Below are 27,729 nucleotides of genomic sequence, written 5' to 3' on the forward strand. Positions count from 1 at the left end.
TATGGTAAGCAGCTCTTCTAAGAGGACACTCCATAATCAAACCATTATTCTCTAGTCTCTGGTAGTAGCATAGCCTCTGTACCACGGACTTCCGTTGTCATGAGTTAGAGTTCTCTTGCTTGAGGGTACACTCGGGCACACTTTTCTATCTTATTTCTCTTTCTCTTGCTTTTTTAAAAAAAGTATTTTATAGTCTGTATATGAAAGGTCTGATTTAATGTTACATTTCATAAAATATTTCATAATGTTCATTGCTTCTCTTGTAGTTTATTTACGTATTTCCTTTCCTTACTAAGCTACTTTCCCTATTGGAGCCCTTGGGCTTATAGCATCCTGGTTTTGCAACTAGGGTTGTAACTTAGCAAGTAACAACAAAAACAAAAACAACAACAACAATAATAATAATAATCATAATAATAATAATAATAATAATAATAATAATAATAATAGACATCGAAAATATGCCCAGGCTTCCACTTTTAACCGGTTCATTTATTCTTGGAAGAGACTTCTATATCATCTATATACTTACTTTTTGCCTTGAAAGTCTTGCAAGGCAAGTAAACTATTGCAGAGCAAATAAACTATTGCAGACCATCTTACATAAGAGACAAGAGCTTTGAATGCACGAATGTTCTTGTGATAACATGAGCGGGAAGTTCATTGATTGTTTTTGTTCATCCATAAACTCGTTTTTACACTGGACTATTGTCATGGTCGTATTTAAGTTGCATATAAATATTTTGCTTAAATATATTCATAATATAAATCTGTATAATTGAAATACTAATATTTGATACTGTTTAACTCATAACAAAGTATATTTTATTAACATTACTTGCTTTGTACTAGGAGTGATACAGCTAGCGGCCGAGCTTCTACAAAAAAGAAACATTCGTGACGTTCCAAAGGTTTATCAACACTGAAAAACAAGTTGCTCAACTTTTCAGATGTTGATAATTAAATTTCATTCGTTTTCTAAATGGACAATTTGGAATTTTTAAAGATTATTATATTGATTTGGATAAAGAACTTATATTTCTACACTTTATGCAATTTTCCACCCACCACCTCTCATGAGGTCCTACCCAGTACCAACAAATAGCGGCAAGAGTTCTCATAGAGATGTAATACATAGATGGCGATTTTGGGGAACAAATCAGAAAATGGTGAATTATATGGGAGCAGTATGTTATGATAAACACACACACACACACACACACACACACACACACACACACACACACACACACACACACACACACACACACACAAAAGTCACATTGGTTAATGCAAGGAACTACAACAGCTGAGCAAAGAGTTAATAGAAATTTACAAGAAATGAAAACAAAAAGGTTTTACACGATAGCCTACTTGTTAGCTTGGAAACTAGTGGAGTCTGAAATAAAACAAGAAAGAAAATTGAAAGATAGAATAAAGGTAAAACAACCAGCTACCAATTCCAAGAACAAAAAAGAATCAAAGGACACAATAACTTGATGATGGACATTGGGTGTTAAATCTCAGGTAGGTTTTATATAAAAATAAAATCGAGAATATACCATATTATGTAGAATAGACTTGAGAAAACAAAATCAAAGTAACTGACATAACTAGAAATTAGTGAGGTATCAATAATATATAATACTTGTTTTAGAATACAACGAAGGGTATAGAATGAAGGACTATTCTATATACAGTAAAAAACCCATAGAATTGACAGGTGAAGGTCATTGGTGTCATATGGGTCTAGGGGGTAACGTGACCCAGAGGCTTGACCCTCCCAAATATTGAAATATCCTGTCGGAAGTTGAAAAAGCGGGACTGACTGTCCCCCACCCCCCTAAAAGTGGGCCTCTGGTCACATTAACAGAGAAAAGTTGTAAGAAGTTGGACAGCAAGGTGAAAGAATGGAAGCAAGAATAGCGGTAAAGTAGAATTATATGAAGCAAGTACAGTGTATTGCAAGAGGAGTACTAACTGCACTACCTAGAGAATTGCATGAAGCAAGTACAGTGCATTGCAAGAGGGGTACTAACTGCAATACCTAGAGAATTATATAAAGCAAATACAGTGCATTGCAAGAGGTGTACTAACTGCAATACCTAGAGAATTATATGAAGCAAATACAGTGCACTGCAAGAGGTGTACTAACTGCAATACCTAGAGAATTATATAAAGCAAATACAGTGCATTGCAAGAGGTGTACTAACTGCAATACCTAGAGAATTATATGAAGCAAATACAGTGCACTGCAAGAGGTGTACTAACTGCAATACCTAGAGAATTATATAAAGCAAATACAGTGCATTGCAAGAGGTGTACTAACTGCAATACCTAGAGAATTATATGAAGCAAATACAGTGCACTGCAAGAGGTGTACTAACTGCAATACCTAGAGAATTATATAAAGCAAATACAGTGCACTGCAAGAGGTATACTAACTGCAATACCTAGAGAATTTTATAAAGCAAATACAGTGCATTGCAAGAGGTGTACTAACTGCAATACCTAGAGAATTATATGAAGCAAATACAGTGCACTGCAAGAGGTGTACTAACTGCAATACCTAGAGAATTATATGAAGCAAATACAATGCACTGCAAGAGGTGTACTAACTGCAATACCTAGAGAATTATATGTAACAAGTACAGTGCATTGCAAGAGGAGTACTAACTGTACTACCTAGAGAACTATATGAAGCAAGTACAGTGCATTGCAAGAGGGGTACTAACTGCACTACGGAGAGAGTTAGATGAAGCAAGTACAGTACATTGCAAGAGGTGTACTAATTTCACTACCTAGAGAATTATATGAAGCAAGTACAGTGCATTGCAAGAGGAGTAGTAACTGCACTACCTAGAGAATTACATGAAGCAAGTACAGTGCATTGCAAGAGGTGTACTAACTGCACTACCTAGCGAATTATATGAAGCAAGTGCAGTGCATTGCATGAGGGGTACTAACTGTACTATCTAGATAATCATATGAAGCAAATACAGTGCATTGCAAGAGGGGTACTAACTGCACTACCTAGAGAGTTAGATGAAGCAAGTACAGTGCATTGCAAGAGGGGTACTAACTGCACTACCTAGAGAGTTAGATGAAGCAAGTACAGTGCATTGCAAGAGGGGTACTAACTGCACTACCTAGAGAATTCTATGAAGCAAGTACAGTGCATTGCAAGAGGTGTACTAACTGCACTACCTAGAGAATTCTATGAAACAAGTACAGTGCATTGCAAGAGGTGTACTAACTGCACTACCTAGAGAGTTAGATGAAGCAAGTACAGTGCATTGCAAGAGGGGTACTAACTGCACTACCTAGAGAGTTAGATGAAGCAAGTACAGTGCATTGCAAGAGGTGTACTAACTGCACTACCTAGAGAGTTAGATGAAGCAAGTACAGTGCATTGCAAGAGGGGTACTAACTGCACTACCTAGAGAGTTAGATGAAGCAAGTACAGTGCATTGCAAGAGGTGTACTAACTGCACTACCTAGAGAGTTAGATGAAGCAAGTACAGTGCATTGCAAGAGGGGTACTAACTGCACTACCTATAGAATTCTATGAAACAAGTACAGTGCATTGCAAGAGGTGTACTAACTGCACTACCTAGAGAGTTAGATGAAGCAAGTACAGTGCATTGCAAGAGGGGTACTAACTGCACTACCTAGAGAGTTAGATGAAGCAAGTACAGTGCATTGCAAGAGGGGTACTAACTGCACTACCTAGAGAATTCTATGAAGCAAGTACAGTGCATTGCAAGAGGTGTACTAACTGCACTACCTAGAGAGTTAGATGAAGCAAGTACAGTGCATTGCAAGAGGGGTACTAACTGCACTACCTAGAGAGTTAGATGAAGCAAGTACAGTGCATTGCAAGAGGGGTACTAACTGCACTACCTAGAGAGTTAGATGAAGCAAGTACAGTGCATTGCAAGAGGGGTACTAACTGCACTACCTATAGAATTCTATGAAACAAGTACAGTGCATTGCAAGAGGTGTACTAACTGCACTACCTAGAGAGTTAGATGAAGCAAGTACAGTGCATTGCAAGAGGGGTACTAACTGCACTACCTAGAGAGTTAGATGAAGCAAGTACAGTGCATTGCAAGAGGGGTACTAACTGCACTACCTAGAGAATTCTATGAAGCAATTACAGTGCATTGCAAGAGGGGTACTAACTGCACTACCTAGAGAATTCTATGAAACAAGTACAGTGCATTGCAAGAGGTGTACTAACTGCACTACCTAGAGAGTTAGATGAAGCAAGTACAGTGCATTGCAAGAGGGGTACTAACTGCACTACCTAGAGAGTTAGATGAAGCAAGTACAGTGCATTGCAAGAGGGGTACTAACTGCACTACCTAGAGAATTCTATGAAGCAAGTACAGTGCATTGCAAGAGGGGTACTAACTGCACTACCTAGAGAATTCTATGAAGCAATTACAGTGCATTGCAAGAGGGGTACTAACTGCACTACCTAGAGAATTCTATGAAGTACAGTGCATTGCAAGAGGGGTACTAACTGCACTACCTAGAGAATTCTATGAAGCGAGTACAGTGCATTGCAAGAGGGGTACTAACTGCACTACCTAGAGAATTACATGAAGCAAGTACAGTGCATTGCAAGAGGGGTACTAACTGCACTACCTAGAGAATTATATGAAGCAAGTATAGTGCTTTGCAAGAGGTGTATTAACTGCACTATCTAGAGAATTATATGAAGCAAGTAAAGTGCATTGCAAGAGGGGTACTAACTGCACTATCTAGAGAATTATATGAAGCACGTACAGTGCATTGCAAGAGGTGAACTAGCTGCACTACTTAGAGATAAACATGTTTTTTTTGTACTGTCTGAAACATCCATTCAGAATGATTTTGGGCTATCTGTTTTGATTAGATAATTAAGTTGGTGAAATAATTATCGGGCAGATAAAGAGGTTGTCTATACTTATCTATTCAGTTATCTAGATCAGGTCACAATAAGAGAATTCTGAGAATTTGAAATTAATCTTCTCTTTTAAAGGTTTAAATGTTTAAAAGCCACTCATGAATGACAGAGGCAAGGGACAGTGATAATGCCTTAGAGACTGACTATATATACATATGATTTGTGCCCAAGCCCCCTACCCACCCAAGCTAGGACCAAAGAGGGCCAGCCAATGGCTGCTGATGACTCAGCAAATGGACCTATAGGCTCCCCTAAATTCCCCATCCTTAGCTCACAAGGATGGTAAGGTTGCAGCGACAAAAGAAACTAATGAGTTTAAGCGGGACTCGAACCCCAGTCTGGCGTTCAGCAGTCAGGGACAGTGATAATGCCATAGAGACTGACCATATATACATATGATTTGTGCCCAAGCCCCCTCTCTACCCAAGCTAGGACCAAGGAGAGTCAGGCAATGGCTACTGATGACTCAGCTGATAGACCTATAGAATCCCCAAACCCCCCAGCCATAGCTCAAAAGGATGGTGAGGTTGCAGCGACAAAAGAAACTGATGAGTTAAAGCGGGACTCGAACCTCAGTCTGGCGTTCAGCAGTCAGGGACGTTACCGCATCGGCCACCACCACAATTTTGCATCATTGAATGCCAGTGTTACGGATAAGGAATTGATCTAAAAGATCAATTAATATACCAAATGTAGCTTGATTTGCTTATGATGAATATAGTTTCTTTTATCCATTAATTTAAAACCCGGTATTAACATTTCTTGGCACAAGGAAAATGCTTCAAGACAAGGCTATGAAACACCCAAAAAATTTCAGTTAATAAAATTTATAGAAAAAAATATTATAATGTTAATTAAACCCACCCACTAAGCAGTACAACACATATAGCTTTGTAAAAAATATATGAAAATATTTGATTTCTTGATTATATATGGCACATAATTCCTGTAAACATAATTGCATTAAAACGTTGCATTCTTGAGAATTGTCATCCTCCATCAGTTCATAATCAGTACGCTTCTTCAGCCTCTTCTTCATTTTTAGTGACCCACTGACGAGGCGCCAGCCCTAGCTTCTTCTCCAACACCCGCCTACGGGACCGGGCCTCGTCCCAGTCGAGGTAGCATCCTTCGATGTGGCGTTCGCAGTATCCACTCTTGTATCCGGATCGCCCGTGGACGATCCGTAAGTTATCGAAGGTTAGGATGGTACCTGGATTTTAAGATAACTGTTGTCAAAGTACATGGATTTTAAGATAACTATTGTCAAAGTACCTGGATTTTAAGATAACTATTGTCAAAGTACCTGGATTTAAAGATAACTATTGTCAAAGTACCTGGATTTTAAGATAAATATTGTCAAAGTACCTGGATTTTAAGATAACTGTTGTCAAACTACCTGAATTTTAAGATAACTGTTGTCAAAGTACCTGGATTTTAAGATAAATATTGTCATTTACCTGGATTTTAAGATAACTGTTGTCAAAGTACCTGGATTTTAAGATAAATATTGTCAAAGTACCTGGATTTTAAGATAACTGTTGTCAAACTACCTGGATTTTAAGATAACTATTGTCAAAGTACCTGGATTTTAAGATAACTATTGTCAAAGTACCTGGATTTTAAGATAAATATTGTCAAAGTACCTGGATTTTAAGATAACTGTTGTCAAACTACCTGGATTTTAAGATAACTATTGTCAAAGTACCTGGATTTTAAGATAACTATTGTCAAAGTACCTGGATTTTAAGATAAATATTGTCAAAGTACCTGGATTTTAAGATAACTGTTGTCAAACTACCTGGATTTTAAGATAACTATTGTCAAAGTACCTGGATTTTAAGATAACTACAGTATTGTCAAAATACCTGGATTTTAAGATAACTGTTGTCAAAGTACCTGGATTTTAAGATAACTATTGTCAAAGTACCTGGATTTTAAGATAACTATTGTCAAAGCACCTGGATTTGATTTTGATTCCAGGAAGGCTACGTGACCTCAAGATAAAATCCAGAACGTCTAATAATTTCTCGCAATATGTTGTGATTGGAGGAATTACAAAAGATGATACAAGATTTGAAATGAGAAAGTAGACTTATAGGACTGAAAATGAATATGAGTAAAACTAAGATAATATTCAATGAACCTCCAGAGATTGTTAATATAGACACTGTACATACTTAGGCCAAACAGTAAGTGTCTCTCTAGGACATGATACCAAAAAAAGAGATAATTAAAAGTTTATGCTTCCTTACCTGGAACCATCTTGAACTGGAAACAGAACTGGGGATCCGAAAGAAGCTTGTGGTAGTTGGTCATGGCTTCGTACCAGGCTGCCACCTTCTCTGGAGGAATGGGAAAGAAGGAGTCCCTCTGAGGGTGGCTGAAATTAATGCGGCACACCTCTCCCTCGGCGTCGGTGCTGTTTGCAAGAAGATAAAACTTAAAAGTTTAAAGGTCGCTCATGAATGGCAGAGGCAAGGGACAGTGACATTGCCCTAGCAAGCAGGACAATGCCCTAGAGACTGACCATATATCAGATGATCAGCGCCCAAGCCTCCTCTCCACCCAAGCTAGGACCATATCACCAACTTTAAATTCAGCATTATTTATTCTCTTTAGAGATTAACCTTCTAAATAGCATTAATTTGACAAACTAAGTCTTATTTTCCATGCATAACACTAATTAGTAGAAAAGCAGTGACTGTATTTGTTGGGTATACTCCATGATCATTATAATTACCTTCCAAGCTACCACCCTGATTGGAAAAGCAGGATGCTATAAGGCCTAGGACTCCAGTATGGAAAATGAACCAGTGAGGAAGGAAATAAGAAAATAAATACAATAGGGCGCCTAAGTGTACCTTCAATCTCAAGAAAGAGAACTCTAGCCCAAGACAGTAGAAGCTCGTTGTATAGAGGCTATGAAACTGCCCAAGACTATAGTTAATTTATTTTAGCGATGCAGATTTGCAACGACTCGCACCGGTGCCCTTTTAGCTCGGAAAAGTTTCCTGGTCGCTGATTGGTTGGACGAGATAATTCTAACCAATCAGCGATCAGGAAACTTTTCCGAGCTAAAAGGGCACCGCTGCGAGTCGATGCAAATCTGTCTCGATAAAAGAAATGGACTATAGAGAAGAATGGTTTGATTTTGGAGTGTCTTTCTCATGGAAGAACTGCTTACCATAGCTAAAGTCCCTTCTACCCTTACCAAGAGGAAAGTAGTCACTGAACAATGACATTACAGTAGTTAATGCCTTAAGTGAAGAAGAACTTTTCGGTTATCAGGTGTATGAGGAAAGAAGAGAATGTGTCAAGAGTAAGCCAGACTATTCGGTGTATGTGTAGGCAAAGTAAAATGAGCTGCAACCAGAGAGGGGTCCAATGTAGTACTACCTGGCAAATCAAAGGACACGATTATCTCTCTAGCGGTAGTATGTCAACAGGTAGCTGGCCAAGCAGGGAAGCTACTAAAACTAACCTAACGAAATAAACTTCCTAATACCATATAACCTTACCAAGCTATGGCAATGTCAGATGCATGATACAAGTAACAACAGCTAGAACTGGCCACTTTCCTCTTGGTAAGGGTAGAAGAGACTCTTTAGCTATGGTAAGCAGCTCTTCTAGGAGGACACTCCAAAATCAAACCATTGTTCTCAAGTCTTGCGTAGTGCCATAGTCTCTGTACCATGGTCTTCCACTGTCTGGGGGTAGAGTTCTCTTGCTTGAGGGTACACTCGGGCACACTGTTCTATCTAATTTCTCTTCCTTTTGTTTTGTTAAAGCTTTTATAGTTTATATAGGAATTATTTATTTCAATGTTGTTACTGCTCTTAAAATATTTTGTTTCTTTCTTTCCTTTCCTCACAAGGCTATCTTTTCCCTGTTGGAGCCCCTGGGCTTATGGCATCCTGCTTTTCCAAGTAGGGTTAAAGCTTAGGTTTTAATAATAATAATAATAATAATAATAATAATAATAATAATAATAATAATAATAATAATAATAATAAATATATGGCCCTTATGGGTAGTGAAAGGGGCTTTCTTGGTGCATATTTCTAATAGTGCACGGAGAGAAATATGCACCAAGAAAGCCCCTTTCACTACCCATAAGGGCCATATATTTATTCAGAAAGATGGAGTCGCTATGGGGTCCCCTTTAGGCGTCCTCTTTGCTAATAATAATAATAATAATAATAATAATAATAATGAGGTATAGAGGGATTGAATTAGTCATACCATATCATAGGCATCCGGAGCACCTTGTTGAACTCTCCCAACACGTCGGTACCCACGTCATACCAATCCACCATAGTTTTATTCAGGATTTCGAAGTGTTCAGGGTATAATCGCCTGAATTCTCTTGCAACGTGAGTTGCATCGGCTACCAGAGAATCTCCTCCGTCACCCTCATACTGCACAATGCAGTGGACGAATTGTACCTAGAAACAGAGAGAATTTTCATGGACAGAATGTGGTTTTTTGTTAAAACTTGGTAACAGAGTACCTTATCATTGAGCTATATCTTAGCCTTTACACTATCTGTTGCTTTGCCTGTCTGCCATTTTCGTCTATAATGTTTAATGATGTTTTAGGAATGAATTAAATGTATTCTACAAATTGTACCTAGAAAGAGAGAGAGAGAATTTTCATGGACAGAATGTGGAACTTTGTTAAAACTTGGTAACAGAGTACCGTATCATTGAACTATATCTTAGCCTTTACACTATCCGTTGCTTTGGCTGTCTGCCATTTACGTCTATAATGTTTAATGATGTTTTAGGAATGAATTAAATGTATTCTACAAATTGTACCTAGAAATAAATTGAGAGAGAATTTTCATGGACAGAATGTGGAACTTTGTTAAAACTTGCCAATAGAGTACCCTATCATTGAGCTATAACTTAGCCTTTACCCTATCTGTTGCTTTGCCTGTCTGCCATTTTCGTTTATAATGTTTAATGATGTTTTAGGAATGAATTAAATGTATTCTACAAATTGTACCTAGAAAGAGAGAGAGAATTTTCATGGATAGAATGTGGAACTTTGTTAAAACTTGGTAACAGAGTACCTTATCATTGAGATATATCTTAGCCTTTACATTATCTGTTGCTTTGCCTGTCTGCCATTTTCGTCTATAATGTTAAATGATGTTTTAGGAATGAATTAAATGTATTCTACAAATTGTACCTAGAAATAAATTGAGAGAGAGTTTTCATGGCAGAATGTGGTTTTTTGTTAAAACTGGCTAACAGAATTGCCTATCATTGAGCTATATCTTAGCCTTTACCCTATCTGTTGCTTTGGCTGTCTGCCATTTCCGTCTATAATGTTTAATGATGTTTTAGGAATGAATTAAATGTATTCTACAAATTGTACCTAGAAACAGAGAGAGAATTTTCGTTGACAGAATGTGGAACTTTGTTAAAACGTGCCAATAGAGTACCCTATCATTGAGCTATATCTTAGCTTTTACACTATCTATTACTTTGCCTCTCTGTAATTTTCGTTTATGTTTAATGATGTTTTAGGAATGAATTAAATGTATTCTACAAATTGTACCTAGAAATGAATTGAGAGAGAGTTTTCAGGGGCAGAATGTGGAACTTTGTTAAAACTTGCCAATAGAGTACCCTATCATTGAGCTATATCTCAGCCTTTACCCTACCTGTTGCTTTGGCTGTCTGCCATTTTCGTCTATAATGTTTAATGATGTTTTAGGAATGAATTAAATGTATTCTACAAATTGTACCTAGAAATAAATTGAGAGAGAATTTACATGGAAAGAATGTGGTTTTTTGTTAAAACTTGCTAAAAGAATACCCTATCATTAAGCTATATCTTAGCTTTTACCCTATCTATTGCTTTGCCTCTCAGTAATTTTCGTTTATAATATTTAATGATATTTTAGGAATGAATGAAATGTATTTTACTGCAGTTTAATGATGGCTGGAGATCGTTGACGAAAAAGATAACTGAATGACAAAGAGGAAGGAGAAAGAATTTTCGAGTTCTGCATATAAAGACAGAATCTTTCAAAATCATTCAAAGTTCTGAACTTAACAGAGAGGAAGAGACAGATTCAAGTAACTGTTGTAAGGTTAAAGATCACCGTACAATAGGTCCATACTGACTTACCCCAGGCTTGTACTCATAATATGGCAGATCTGTATGAAGCTGCAGAGGTCCATGTAGGTAGGCTACATTACTAGGATCTTCATCGTCCCTAGCAATCACAGGAAAAACCTCTCTGCAAGGAAAAGTTCATGTAATAATATTACTTACATATACCAAGGTACTTCCCCCAATTTTGGGGGGTAGCCGACATCAACAAAAGAAACAAAACAAAAAGGGGACCTCTACTCTCTACGTTCCTCCAGCCTAACAAGGGACTCAACCGAGTTCAGCTGGTACTGCTAGGGTGCCACAGCCCACCCTCCCACATTATCCACCACAGATGAAGCTTCATAATGCTGAATCCCCTACTGCTGCTACCTCCGCGGTCATCTAAGGCATCGGAGGCAGCAGCAGGACCTACCGGAACTGCGTCACAATCGCTCGCCATTCATTCCTATTTCTAGCACGCTCTCTTGCCTCTCTCACATCTATCCTCCTATCACCCAGAGCTTTCTTCACTCCATAATAATATTAATGATAATAATGATAACCCACTGAAAGATATCAGTTAATTTCATTCTCATTATCATCATTATCTCCTAAGTCTATTGACACAAAGGGCATCGATTAGATTTCGTCAGTCGTCTCAAACTTCAGCTTTTAAATCAATATTTCTCCATTCTAGATTTTATTGAGCTTCTCATTACGAAAAGTTAGATTGCTTGGAATATTTGATATTTATCTATAGATTCTTTCTGCTGGTTGGTTTCCCTGCCACTACATCTTATTGCCTTTGACTAATGCAACCAAAGACTGGACACCATAAACTAAACATCATCTAAAATATTCCAGAATACACTTGGCCTTCCATTCCTCCTCCCAAATTTAAATGGAACCAATAAAAATACTGTGGGGATAATGACCTCGTCTTAAGATTTTTTGAGCTATTGAAAGGCGATGCCCTTCTAAAGGGAAAAAGGTTTGTTTATATATATATATATATATATATATATATATATATATATATATTGTCATAGTTCTGTAGTAAAGCACTGGACTCTTTTAGTTACAAGGTCTGTAATTTGACCTTCAGATGCATTCCACCCAGGTGACCCATCTGTGAATAGACATCTCATGGAGAGAGAGAGAGAGAGAGAGAGAGAGAGAGAGAGAGAGAGAGAGAGAGAGAGAGAGACCTAACCTAACCTAACCAACCAGTAATTCCTTGCACGTAAACATTCTCCCTCCTTACCCGTAATGTGTCCCTTTGATGAAGGCGACCCTCTGAGCAAGGGCGTCAACCTGACCGACCTTGGTCGGGGCATCGCTGACCATTGCAAACCCATAGACCTCCAACTGCTGAAGCCAAGCCAGTAAGGCGGAATCCTCCGTCATCAGTTCGTGAAATGAGGCCCTCGGAAGATTGTTCATGATTTCCGAGCCCCAGTAACTCCGCTTCATTCTATGAGAATCACAAAATAAAAGCAATCTTAAGAGATGAATGATAGAAATCTGTATGTCATAGTTATTCCATGCAGCATGAAATTAGGAATTACATCACGACTGAGGTGGTGTGGGCGCGTGTTGAGGATGAATGGTGGGGATGGAGTGAGGAGGGCTTTGGAGAAACCTGTTAGTGGGAGAAGATCGAGAGGGAGGCAGAGAATTAGATGGCGAGATAAGGTGAAGGATAATATGGAGAAAAAAGGTTTGGTGGAAGAGGATGCCTTTGATAGATGGTATTGGAGAGAGTGAGGAACCTGTTAGGGGGAGAAGATCGAGAGGGAAGCAGAGAATTAAATGGCGAGATAAGGTGAAGGATGATATGAAGAGAAGAGGTTTGATAGAAGAAGATGCTTTTGACCGAAGGCATTGGAGAGGTCGCATAAGGCAACCGACCCCTTAATGTAGGGATGATAGTGGAGAAGCAGATAAAAAAAGGAATTATAAATATATAAAAATGTACAGAAAACTTGGAGATATATACTGTATTATGAAACAAAATCACAGAAAACTTAAAATATATGAATTATAAAACACTCCTGTCCCCTTTTGGGCTCCACTGCTTATTCTCTCTGAAAAACACCACACGCAAACGGACACTCAGTTATCACCTACTTGAAAAAGAATAGACGCAAATGGACACTCAGTTGTCACCTACCTGGAAAAGACCATATGCAAACGGATACTCATTAGTCACCTACTTGAAAAGGAACACATGCAAATGGACACTCAGTTGTCACCTACCTGGAAAAGGAACACATGCAAATGGACACTCAGTTGTCACCTACCTGAAAAAGAACACACGCAAATGGCCACTCAATTGTCACCTACCTGAAAAAGAACACTTGCAAATGGACACTCAGTTGTCACCTACCTGAAAAAGAACACTTGCAAATGGACACTCAGTTGTCACCTACCTGAAAAAGAACAGACGCAAATGGCCACTCAATTGTCACCTACTTGAAAAAGAACACAATCAAACGGACACTGAGCTGTCACTTACTTGTAAGTAGGAGCACGGATGTCCCACTGCTCAGAATTGAAAGCCCTAGGGTAGATCCAGTCCGACCGGTAGGAGCTTCGGTGTCCATCTGTCCACACGATGTCTATCTGATCGCCAGAGTTCGTGAGCTGGAGGAGTGGATATTGGAATAAGAGAATATTATTATTATTATTATTATTATTATTATTATTATTATTATTATTATTATTATTACTATCCAAGCTACAACCCTAGTTGGAAAAGCAAGATGCTATAAGCCCAAGGGCTCCAAAAGGGAAAAATAGCCCAGTGAGGAAAGGAAATAAGGAAATAAATAAATGAAGAGAACAAATTAACAATAAATCATTCTAAAATAAGTAACAACGTCAAAACAGACATGTCATATATAAACTATTAACAACATCAAAAACAAATATGTCATAAATAAACTATAAAAAGACTCATGTCCGGAACTGCTCATATGATTTAAGGTAAATCACCATGATATTCAGCCTCAGAACATAAGCTAGTTACAACTCAAACAGCTTTGGAAAGAATAATGATGGGAATAACACTAAGAGACAGAAAAAAGCAACATGGATACGGGAGCAAACTGAAATAGAGTATATCTAACAACAGGTAAGAAAAAGAATCAGAACATAAGCTAGTTACAACTCAAACAGCTATGGAAAGAATAATGATGGGAATAACACTAAGAGACAGAAAAAGAGCAACATGGATACAAGAGCAAACTAAAGTAGAGTATATCTAACAACAGGTAAGAAAAAGAAATGGACAAGGGCAGGAGATATAATGAGAATGACAGACTATAGATGGACATTAAGAATAACTGAATGGGCTCTAGAGATTGTAAAAGAAGCAGAAGAAGGAAGAGAAGACGATAGATCGACGAACTAAGGAAGTTTGCGGGCATGGACTGGCACAGAAAGACAATAAACAGACGCAAGTGGAAGGGTATCACTGCGGCCTTGTTCTTCAGAGGACTAGTAATGGATGATGATGATGATGATGACCATAATCAAAATATTCCTTCTCTCAAAGGCAGGACTAGAATTTTACGAAGGGTGAAATAACCTACCACTTTAACTCTCTTTTTGTGACGGTCCATTGATTTTGGGAAAACTAATACCTTTGACTACTTACTTACTTGTTTTGGGTTTAAATCCAACCCTCCACTGAAGTCGAGTGAACTACTTCTCGGGTGGGTCCATATCAATCATCTAACGAAACATTTTCATTATAACTTATACAATTCTTTGATTGTAGCATCTTCCAAATCATATGATCTTGTGAAAAGTAATGTCTTTAGTTTCTTCTTAAATTCAATTGCTCCCTTTAGGTCCTTCATTTCAGTTGGCAGTTTATTATAATGTCTAAGCGCACAGTAGCTAAAAGCCCTTTCACCAAATTTACTATTTGTTCTTGGTTCAGATAGTCTATGTTTGTCACTCATGTGTCTTATGGTAACATTTGTTTCTAGTTCTAGTTTTTTCAGGCATTCTTTTAGATATTCTGATTCATTTTGGTTCAGTATCTTGAACGTTAGTAATAGTAGCTTGTATTCGAATCTTGCCTTTACCGGCAGCCAGTTCAGATAGCCTATGTTTGATTATCCTCAAGGATTTTAAATCGTAAAAAAAACAAAAGTATGATAACGACAAAGTTGTACATCGAATCAAGTGCTACAAGGTTAACCTCAACACCTCTGAGAGCTCAAGTTGTCTAATTAAAGTCAACTTACAGAAAAGTGTCATGAGCATGATTTAGTCTAAGGCAGGTTCTGGAGCTTTCAAATATGCGGCCCCAAGACTATACAATAAACTCCCACTAGACCTCAGAAAGACTGAAGATATTAAGGCTTTCAAGTAGAAAATTAAGACTTTCTTGATTTGTAAGTGTTTCAATACCGATAATTCGATGTCAAGAATAGCAATAATGTGGCAGCTTTCAAGAAAAACCTGAAGACTTATCTTTTTAGAAAGTGTTATAATAGTGACCTGAAAACTATTAAGCCTGAATACAAATGCTAGCGAAATAACTGATAATGATACAAAGAAAAATATTAACTGGAAAGAAATCATTTTTCACACACCAAGGCCTGCCTGAACAGACCTTTAGTGTCTGATGGAGGGCGAAAAATAAACCCGTAAAAGTAAGTAAGTAAACGTGCAATAAGCGGTGTAAAATGCTAAATGCCTATGAATGTATACGATAAAATGAACACAAAGTCCCTGCATGAGTAAGGTTCCCCTGCAGTATAGGCCCAGAAACGCAGCCCTTAAACTAAGTGAATAAACTACAAAGACACATTTTTCATTGGACTCTAATCTGTGGTTATGCACACAAACTCGGCTTTCTCAGTAAAGGCGCGGGAAGCAAGATTGAGATGGTATGGACATGTGATGAGGCGGGGTGAGGAGTATATTGGCCGCCGAGTGGTGGAGATGGAGATTACAGGAAGGCGAGTAGGGGAAGACCAAAGAAGAGGTGGAAGGACTGCGTCATGGAGGATGTGTAGGAAAATAATGTAAATGAAAACATGGTACATGGCAGATCGAACTGGAGAGAAGACTTGCCAAGAACAGCGGCCCCATATAAATGGGATAATAATGCTAAGAAGAAGAAGAAGAAGCAGCAGCAGTAAAAGAAGAAGAAGAAGAAGAAGAAGAAGAAGAAGAAGAAGAAGCAGTAAAAGAAGAAGAAGAAGAAGAAGAAGAAGAAGAAGAAGAAGAGGCAACAGTAGCAGCAGAAGAAGAAGAAGAAGGAGAAGAAGAAGAAGCATCAGCAGTAAAAGAAGAAGAAGAAGAAGAAGAAGAAGAGGAAACAATAGAAGAAGAAGAAGAAGAGGAAACAATAGAAGAAGAAGAAGAAGAAGAAGCAGCAGTAAAAGAAGAAGAAGAAGCATCAGCAGTAAAACAAAAGAAGAAGAAGAAGAAGAAGAAGAGGAAACAATAGAAGAAGAAGAAGAAGAACAACAACAACAACAACAACAACAAGTAAAGGGTGTAAACATATCAAAACCCGATTAACTTAACAATATCGAGAAGGACAATCCTTACCTCAGCAGTGAACGGCCTAATGTTAATATCCAGATCTTGAACGAGATGGAGCCTCGACTTGGACGGATTATGGAAGCAAGTACGACATTCACAATTATCCCTCAGCCACACGTAGGGATAAATGTCAGTCTTCCCGTTCGCCCAAGTTACCTAGGATAAAAAAAAAAATAGGATATAGTTGGTGACATCCTAAATGGATCTGTTATAGAATTGAGGTGATAACACACACACAATATATATATATATATATATATATATATATATATATATATATATATATATATGTATATATATATATATATATATATATATATACTGTATATATATATATATATATATATATATATATATATATATATATATATATATATATATATATATATATATGAAAATGAGTTTGCTATAGAATTAAGGTGATCACACACACACAATATATATATATATATATATATATATATATATATATATATATATATATATATATATATATATATACTGTATATATATATATATATATATATATATATATATATATATATATATATATATATATATATATATATATTGTGTGTGTGTGATCACCTTAATTCTATAGCAAACTCATTTTCATATATATATATATATATATATATATATATATATATATATATATATATATATATATATATATATATATATATATATACAGTATATATATATATATATATATATATATATATATATATATATATACATATATATATATATATATATATATATATATATATATATATATATATATATATATATTTATATGAAAATGGGTTTGCTATAGAATTAAGGTGATCACACACACACAATATATATATATATATATATATATATATATATATATATATATATATATATATATATATATATTCAATTTCTATCTTCTCACTTGAATGTTGAAGTTGTGTGGCCCCAGTAACCTTTAACTAGAGGGGCACCCGGTAGAACGCAGACCTCCGCCGCGAAAGCTAATTTCTCGACCTTTTGCTCGACCTTGACCTTGATCTTTGACCTTAACATGTATTAATTGGTGTGGATCTTCATACACTCAAATATGAACCAAGTTTGAAGTCTCTGTGTCAACGATGTTCAAACTTATGGCTGATTACGTGAATTGGACAGTTTGCTTGACCTTTGACCTTGACCTTCCAAAATCTAATAATTTCTATCTTTTTACATAACAGTTAATCCCTGCAAGTTTCATTACTCTACGATTAAAATTGTGGCCAGGTAGCTGTTTACAAACAAACACACAAACAGGGGGGTAAAACATAACCTCCTTCCAACTTCGTTGCCGGAGGTAATAACTAGTCCCTAGCAGTATTCAGATATTTTCATTTCATTATTTCAATAATGTTTCTCGCAGTATTCAGATATCTCTAATTTCATGATTTCAATAATGTTTTTCGCAATATTCAGATACATCAAATTTCATTAGTTCAATAATGTTTTTCGCAGTATTCAGAAATCTCAAATTTCATTAGTTCAATAATGTTTCTCCAATTTCACTATTTTAGTAATATTTCTCTTACAAGACTTCAGAAACAGTGATCATTGGACGCCATCACAAACAGCTAACTCGTTTTCCTAATAATCGCATTTTATTTACTTACGTCGAACTACTCAGCTGCTGACAGGGAAGGAATGTTCAAACCTAATGAACTTTCTGATTGGTCGTAGATACTCAACCAGCGCTACAAGTTTTTTTTTTCTTTTTGTTTTCTTTTAGTCCTAAAATCCACCGATTAAGCGAAGCGAATATTAATCGGGGACCACTTACATACAGGTTATCTTATTATTATGCTGCTAATGGCTTATTGAGAATTTTATTTTCTCTTTAAATCAATTGTAAGAAGTAATTTTCTTTTATTCTATGTCTAATGCCACTGATTAGTTAATTAGGAAACCATTTAGGTACAGTTTCTTTAATTGAATGTTTTTACTGTTATAAACCAGAAAAAAAAATCTTGGAAAAAATTGCAAAAAATTAAGAGAAATTTTAACATTAGCACAGCATATATTTAACTTTCTGCTCAGAAAAAAAAATTGCAAACAATTAAGAGAAATTCAACATTAACACAACATATATTTAACTTTCTGCTCAGAAAAAAATCTTGGAAAAAATTGCAAACAATTAAGAGAAATTTCAACATTAACATAGCATATATTTAACTTTCTGCTCAGAAAAATAATCTTAGAAAAAAATTGCAAAAAATTAGGAGAAATTTCAACATTAACATAGCATATATTTAACTTTCTGCTCCGAAAAAATCTTTGAAAAAATTTTCAAACTATAAGAGAAATTTCAACATTAAAATAGCTATATTTAACTTTCTGCTCAGAAAAAAAATCTTAGAAAAAAATTGCAAACAATTAAGAGAAATTTTAACATTAACATAGCATATATTTAACTTTCTGCTCAGAAAAAAAATCTTAGAAAAAAAATTGCAAACAATTAAGAGAAATTTCAACATTTAGCATAGCATTTATTTAACTTTCTGCTCATTTATTTATTTATTTATCTATTAATTTATTTATTTTCCTACTTAGTGAAGGAATGAGGTAGGGCCTTTGTTATACAGGTGTTCTTTGGGAAATTTCGTTAACCTACGAATGTTGATAATGCTCACAATTTCGAATCGCTATCTTCAACATTACGATGAACGAAGGACAAAATAATAATGATTATAATAACCTATGGAATAAGGTACTAGATATGGTGCCAATAATCATAGGAGCACTATAGTCAATTCTTTTTAGTGAGGCAGATTTGCACCGACTCGCAGGGGTGCTCCTTTAGCTCGGAAAAGTTTCCTGATCGCTGATTGGTTGGGCGAGAAAATTCTAACCAACCAGAGAGCAGGAAACTTTTCCGCGCTAAAAGGGCACCGCTGCAAGTCAGTGCAAATGCGCCTCATTAAAAAAATTGAGTATAGGTACCATACTTAAGTCATTGGAAAGGAATCTTGAGAAGGTATGAGGTCCTACATCCCCAGGACTTGTGCAGAAGAGCGTGCTACTTAAAATAGCGCATGTGATGAGGAAAGTGATGGATTCCTATAGGAGCTGGATGTATCTTTGTAGGCCTTGATTGACAAATAATAATAATAATAATAATAATAATAATAAGAAAGAAGAAGAAGAAGAAGAAAAAGAAGACGAAGAAGAAGAAGAAGAAGAAGAAGAAAAAGAAGACGAAGAAGAAGAAGAAGAAGAAGAAGATTTGAGCCAGATTTCGTACTAAAAATAGAAGAAGAAGAAGAAGAATAATTGAACCGGATTTCGTACTTAAAATAGAAGAAGAAGAAGAAGAAGAAGAAGAAGAAGAAGAAGAAGAAGAAGAATTGAGCCAGATTTCCTATTAAAATAGAAGAAGAAGAAGAAGAACAAGAACAACAAGAAGAAGAGAGGTAGCAGTAAACACCTTTTTCTTGGTCGAAGCAAGGCCTATGGCAACAGTGAATCAGATCTTACTTGAAGCATTTTATCCTCATGGTTGGTTTCTATCTGAGATACAGAAACCTGTTCTTCCAGTTTCGTCGCCAAGGTCCTCCAGAAAGTTGCCCGGTTTCCAGGCGCCAGCATTCCACTGGAATCACGTACGATGTTGATCTTCGGGTTACTCCAGCGCTTTTTGGAACCCCACTCACCATACTATAGCTGTAATGAGATTATTATTATTATTATTATTATTATTATTATTATTATTATGGGGTCCCTTTGACTGGCCAGACAGTACTGCATAGGACCCTTCTCTCTGGTTACGGTTCTTTCCCTTTGCCTACACAGACACCGAATAGTCTGGCCTATCCTTTACAGATTCTCCTCTGTCCTCATACACCTGACAACACTGTGATTACTAGATAATTCTTCTTCACCCAAGGGGTTAACTACTGCACTGTAATTGTTCACTGGCTACTTTCCTCTTGGTAAGGGTAGAAGAGACTCTTTAGCTATGGTAAGCAGCTCTTCTAGGAGAAGGACCCTCCAAAATCAAACCATTATTCTCTAGTCTTGGGTAGTGCCATAGCCTCTGTACCATGGTCTTCCACTATCTTGGGTTAGAGTTCTCTTGCTTGAGGGTACACTCGGGCACACTGTTCTATCTAATTTCTTCTTCCTCGTGTTTTTTTTTTCAAGTTTTTATAGTTTATATAGGAGATATTTATTTTAATATTCTTAAAATATTTATTTTTTCCTTGTTTCCTTCCCTCACTGGGCTATTTTCCCTGCTGGAGCCCCTGGGCTTATAGCATTCTGCTTTTCCAACTAGGGTTGTAGCTTAGCAATTAATAATGATATTATTATTATTATTATTATTATTATTATTATTATTATTACTATTATTAAGCTACAACCCTAGTTGGAAAAGCAGGATGCTATAAGCTCAGGGGCCCCAACAGGAAAATAGCCCAGTGAGGAAAGTAAACAAGGAAAAATAAAATCTTTTAAAAACAGTTACAACAATAAAATGAATATTTCCTTTATAAAAACTATAAATTTCAACAAAACAAGAGGAAGAGAAATTAGATAGAATAAATATTTCCTATATATAAACTATAAATTTCAACAAGACAAGAGGAAGAGAAATTAGATAGAATAGCGTGCCCGAGTGTACCCTCAAGCAAGCGAACTGGTTATTATTACTTACTAAGCTACAACCCTAGTTGGAAAAGCAAGTTGCTTAGCCCAAGGGCTCCAACAGGAAAAATAGCCTAGTGATGGAAGGAAATAATGAAATAAATAAACGATATGGGAAAAAATTAACAACAAAATACTCTAAGAACAATAACAACATTAAAAGAGATACGTCATATTCAAACTATAAAAAAAAGACACACCAGGCTGTTCAACATAAAAACATTTGCTGCAACATTGAACTTTTGAAGTCTGGGGTTTGTCCAGTTTTCATCACCACGCTTGCCAGTACGGATTGGTGATGGTGGGGAGACTATTGGCTGATCGCTCAAAGCAAACCAACTTAGTATGGGTATCCCTGACTAGTACAGTTTTACTGAAAATGGCGATACACAAACCCTTTCACCACGTTAAGGGTATCCCCCACACACGTGTGTGTGTGTGTGTGTGTGTGTAGAGAGAGAGAGAGAGAGAGAGAGAGAGAGAGAGAGAGAGAGAGAGAGGAGAGAGAGAGAGAGAGAGAGAGAGAGAGAGCAATGTCAAGCATTAGATCCATCTGCAAAAATAAATGATTGATTGATTTTTATCTTTCTGCTGCAGAAATGAGAGAGAGAGAGAGAGAGAGAGAGAGAGAGAGAGAGAGGAGAGAGAGAGAGAGAGAGAGAGAGAGAGAGAGAGCAATGTCAAGCATTAGATCCATTAGCAGAAATAAATGATTGATTGATTTTTTATCTTACTGCTGCAGAAATGAGAGAGAGAGAGAGAGAGAGAGAGAGGAGAGAGAGAGAGAGAGAGAGAGAGAGAGAGAGAGAGAGAGAGAGAGAGAGAGAGAGAGAGAGAGCAATGTCAAGCATTAGATCCATTAGCAGAAATAAATGATTGATTGATTTTTATCTTACTGCTGCAGAAATGAGAGAGAGAGAGAGAGAGAGAGAGAGAGAGAGAGAGAGAGAGGAGAGAGAGAGGAGAGAGAGAGAGAGAGAGAGAGAGAGCAATGTCAAGCATTAGATCCATTAGCAGAAATAAATGATTGATTGATTTTTATCTTACTGCTGCAGAAATGAGAGAGAGAGAGAGAGAGAGAGAGAGAGAGAGAGGAGAGAGAGAGAGAGAGAGAGAGAGAGAGAGAGGAGAGAGAGAGAGCAATGTCTAGAATTCGATCCATCTGCAAAAATAAATGAATTATTGATTTTTATCTTACTGCTGCAGAAATGAGAGAGAGAGAGAGAGAGAGAGAGAGAGAGAGAGAGAGAGAGAGAGAGAGAGAGAGAGAGAGAGCATGAGATTCCATCTGCAAAAATAAATGATTGATTGATTTTTATCTTTCTGCAGCAGAAATGAACATCCCCCCCCCCCCCGGCCCACTCACGTTAAGGTATCCCCAACACACGAGTGTGTAGAGAGAGAGAGAGAGGAGAGAGAGAGAGAGAGGAGAGAGAGAGAGGAGAGGAGAGAGAGAGAGAGAGAGAGAGAGCGCGCAATGCCAAGAATGAGATCCACCTGCAAAAATAAATGATTGATTGATTTTGATCTTACTGCTGCAGAAATGAGAGAGAGAGAGAGAGAGAGAGAGAGAGAGAGAGAGAGTGAGAGGAGAGAGAGAGAGGAGAGGGAGAGAGAGAGAGAGAGAGCAATGTCTAGAATTCGATCCATCTGCAAAAATAAATGAATTATTGATTTTTATCTATTCTGCAGCAGAAATGAACATTGCCCCCCCCCCCAACCCCCCCCCCCAACCCCACGCCCCCCGCCACTGGGCAAGGTCCTCGTATGTAGAAATCATGAAAAAGCATAACACTTGACGCGTAAGGATCAAAGTTCACGTAATGTCTTGTGATAAAGGGTGACGAATGCTCGGAGAATGATGATGAGGTGTTCGAATATTTCAACTTTGCACTTAGACCAAAGGTTTATCACAAGTTGAAATGATGATTGATGATGATGATTGATGATGATGATGATTATTATTATTATTATTATTATCATTATTATTATTATTATTATTTTTATTATCATTATCATTATTATTATTATTATTATTATTATTATTATTATTATTATCATTAATATTATTATTATCATTATGATTATCATCATCATTATCATTATTATTATTATTATTATTATTATTATTATTATCATTATCATTATTTTTATTATCATTATCATTATTATTATTATTATCATTATTATATCATTATTATCATTATTTCTTGCTAAGCTACGACCCTAGTTGGAAAAGCAAGCTGCTTAGCCCAAGGGCTCCAACAAGGGAAAATAGCCCAGAGAGGAAAGAAAACAGGGAAACAAATGAACGATCTGAGAATAATGAACAGTGGAAAATTAAATATTGAAAAAAAAAAACAGTACCAACATCAAAACAGATATTTCATATATAAACTATCAAAAGACTTATGTCAGCCTTTTCAGCATAAGAACATTACGTTTAGAAAACCAATTTAATAATTAGGGTATTATAAAAACCATCTGAAATCAGATATCAAAATAAATATAAGGGAAACTAATCATAATTGTTATGAATTAAAGTTTAGAGATTACATGAGTAATAACTAAGACTAGAGGAGCACTCAGTAGAGCGCAGACCTCCGCCTCGGCACTTTATTTCTCCACATTTTGCTCGACCTTGACCTTTGACCTTAACATGTATTAATTGGAGAGGATTTTCGTCCACTCACATGTGAACCAAGTTTGAAGTCTCTGTGACAACGATGTCCAAACTTATGGCTGATTACGTGAATTGGACATTTTGCTTGACCGTGACCTTGACATTTGACCTTGACCTTCCAAAATGTAATCATTTCCAGCTCTTTACATAGCAGTTAATCCCTGCAAGTTTCATTACTCTACGATTAGAATTGTGGTCAGAAAGCTGTTCACAAACAAACGCACACATAAACAAACACACAAACAGGGGGTAAAACATAACCTCCTTCCAACTTCGTTGACGAGGGTAATAAACAGCCTTACCTGAGCGTGGGAACAGAAGCCACTTGTGGTTTCGTTTGAAAGCTGACCTCTGCGAAGGGCTTGACCCATTTTCCCACTATCCTTTGATGACCCGGTATCAGCTGTCGTAATCCCAGCATTGTGAACTTGTATTTGTTGGTCTTGTTAAAAGTTCCCTGCAGAGTGGAAATAAGTTTACTTTTTACTTTAAGAGGTTGTTTTCTAGTCCTATGCTACAGGGGAACACCACTCTCTACAAGATCTTTCAGCATTTCACAACGCATATTGCTCGGTTATTGTCAAATTCACATTATCGAAGCACTTAGAAAACAAGTATTCAGTTTCTCTTGAAAGCCTTATTGTATAGTCTTGGGAGTTGAACATTTAAGACCACGTTGGAAAAAAATTATTAAAATATAATTGTGTGTTAAAACACCAATGAAATCTCAGTCCATTCAAAATAAGAATTAAGAGTGCCTTTAAAAAAAATATATATAGGTCTCTAAGAAAAAAATAGTGTACGTTCAGAAATAATTTAGGTACATTTAGGGGAACCTTAAACAACTAGGCAAGTCTAATGAAAGATTTAAACAAGTAATAGCATTAAATGTTACGTTTTATAAAACCAGAAAAAATAAAAATAAGGATATGTAAGGAATATGCCAGATATTAGGCATAATCCACCATCAAATTGACGGGTTTAAAGGTAACCCATGAATGTCAGGAGCAAGGGGACAATGCCCTAGAGACTGGTCCCTCCTCTCCTCCCAAGCTAGGACCAGGGAGGGCCAGGCAATGGCTGCTGATGTCTCAGCAGGTAGACCTATAGTCTCCCCAAAATCGCCACCCCTTAGCTCACAAGGATGGCGAGGTTGCAGCGACCAAAGGAAACTAACTAGTTTGGGCGGGACTCAACCACATTCCGGCGAGAGCTAGGCAGGGACGCTTGCAATAGGCTGTGTCTTCTCTTACTGATTTTAATGGCTGCTTTCCTGGTCCTATCACGCAGGGGAATCTCTATTCACTACAGGACCTACTCGTTCAGTTTCTCGTATACATTCTTAACAGTTGGATACCAAAAATAAGCATATAACTATGGATAAGCATCTTATAAACCTAGTTGATTATTTCGCAAAATCTTCAAATTTTAAACACCCTTCTAAGAATTATGCTAAACTCTCCCCTTCAATCATTCTGAACAATTCTACGATGCTGAAAAAAAAAATTGTACCTAAAACGAAAAACTACTTAATGATAATCCAGTGATTCGGTTGAAAAATAATTGGATAATCTAATACTTTGTAAAGAAATTCACCCATCATTTAAGTATAGTAAATAGCTAATAAGATTTAGTCACATGTCAGTTCATCTAGTCATCTAATCTTAATAAATCTCATAAATAATTCGTTAATTACATATTAATTTGCGTAAATGATTCCTTAATTTATATTTATTATTTTCATAAGTACTGTATAACTCCACTTTAATTTTTATTCCTCGTTAAGTCGTTAGTATCATTTCAGCATATTCCACATGACTTCAATCACATTTTAAAAACTTATTATGAAATGATCTAAGCAATACAAAATTCTTTAATTGACCTTGAGACTTCATGGGTAATTTGTTTATGACCTTGACTTAATTACTATTTATACTGACAGGAGGCCTACAACTATTTCATCAAACTGATGGCGGACAATAAACAGTTTTCTAAACTGCTTTGTTACATAGTGCAAAAACATCTCTTGGTGAGTATTTTTTTTTTTTTACTTTTTTTGCAGAACTTCGCATTTGATTGAAACAATTAATATTCCTAAATAAATTACTATGAAAACCTTCACTACATTTCAGTCGGTGGAATTTTCCCTAACGTTGCTCTCACACTGTCAGCTAAACTTTTTTCGCTTTGGAAAGTTTTCAATGTGACATCAAATTAAAGTATAATGGTTTAAATTAACTCACTTTTGTATTTGATTAAAACAATTAAAATCTCCAAATAAAATACCATGAAAACCTTCACAACATTTCAGTCGGTGCAATTTTCCAGAACGTTGCTCTCTCACTGTCAGCTAACTTTTTTCCACTTTAGAACGTTTTCAATGTGACATTAAATTAGAGAATAATGGTTTAAATTAAATCACTTTTGTATTTGATTAAAATATTTAAAATTTCCAAATAAAATACCATGAAAACCTTCACAACATTTCAGTCGGTGGAATTTTCCCGCAAGTTGCTTTCTTAGTCAGCTAACTTTTTTCGTTTTGGAAAGTTTTCAATTTGGGGACAAATTAGAATAAGATGGTTTAAATTAACTCACCTTTGATTAATGTAACAGGAACACTTTATAGACAATGTTACTCGCCTACCGCACCGGTCCAGATAACATTAAGAAAAGTCGCTGTCAGGTTTGAAGTCTAACCCGAAGGCGAAACAGTTGCCAGAAATTAAATTCCTATTCTTCCTTAATAATTAAGATTGTTTAAATTAACTCACCTTTGAGTAATGTAACAGGAACACTTTATAGACAATGTTACTCGCCTACCGCACCGGTCCAGATAACATTAAGAAAAGTCCCTGTCAGGTTTGAAGTCTAACCCGAAGGCGAAACAGTTGCCAGAAATTAAATTCCTATTCTTCCTTAATAATTAAGATTGTTTAAATTAACTCACCTTTGAGTAATGTAACAGGAACACTTTATAGACAATGTTACTCGCCTACCGCACCGGTCCAGATAACATTAAGAAAAGTCCCTGTCAGGTTTGAAGTCTAACCCGAAGGCGAAACAGTTGCCAGAAATTAAATTCTAATTCTTCCTTAATAATTTACTAATTGCCTCAAAGAGATGGCATATCTCCATTCTTTTATATCTATTATAAAGATCTTAAGAACTACGCCGCTCATCTGCTCAATAATCATATTTGAAAATTAACGTTACACCATAGAGAAATGCTTATTAATAGCTTATCGTACACCCAGCAACAAAAGCAGCGTTGCCTCTCAAAAACCTGATTTTTCGGTTTAGGGTGCCATGACTGCTTCTATAGGGACCATAGATATCCATAGTAGGTTGGTCTAGACTACAGAAGACCTGTCCGGACCGAAAATAATTAATAATAAAAAAAAAAACTTGTCAAGCTGGTGACTTCTGGTTGTGTAAGAGATTTGGAGAGATCATGCCCTTCTTGCTCTGAAAGGTAGCTCACGTAGTTAGGTTTAAACCAAGGTATCTATAGGATGGTTTGAATGGTGAGGAGGGAAATTATTATTATTATTATTATTATTATTATTATTATTATTATTAGCTAAGCTACAACCCTAGTTAGAAAAACAGTATGCTATAATCCCAGTCAAAGAAGTGCAATGATGAATATATATATATATATATATATATATATATATATATATATATATATATATATATATATATATATATATATATATATATATATATA

The 27,729-nt window shown here is 36.3% G+C and overlaps 1 protein-coding gene across 1 annotated transcript; it reads right to left on the reverse strand.

Moving 5' to 3' along the window:
• Nucleotides 1-5,761: 5,761 nt before the first annotated feature.
• LOC137654208 (gamma-butyrobetaine dioxygenase-like) lies at nucleotides 5,762-26,851 on the reverse strand. The gene is given in 11 exon segments (XM_068387843.1): nucleotides 5,762-6,167; nucleotides 7,210-7,376; nucleotides 9,200-9,402; nucleotides 11,099-11,210; nucleotides 12,330-12,539; nucleotides 13,584-13,711; nucleotides 16,643-16,792; nucleotides 20,147-20,316; nucleotides 20,319-20,332; nucleotides 24,299-24,453; nucleotides 26,771-26,851. Coding segments are annotated over 10 exon segments (1,476 nt in total). The 5' UTR covers nucleotides 24,418-24,453; nucleotides 26,771-26,851; the 3' UTR covers nucleotides 5,762-5,964.
• Between the last annotated feature and the right edge of the window lie 878 nt (nucleotides 26,852-27,729).

The sequence above is a fragment of the Palaemon carinicauda genome, chromosome 15, assembly GCF_036898095.1.
Source record: "Palaemon carinicauda isolate YSFRI2023 chromosome 15, ASM3689809v2, whole genome shotgun sequence".
NCBI lineage: Eukaryota > Metazoa > Arthropoda > Malacostraca > Decapoda > Palaemonidae > Palaemon > Palaemon carinicauda.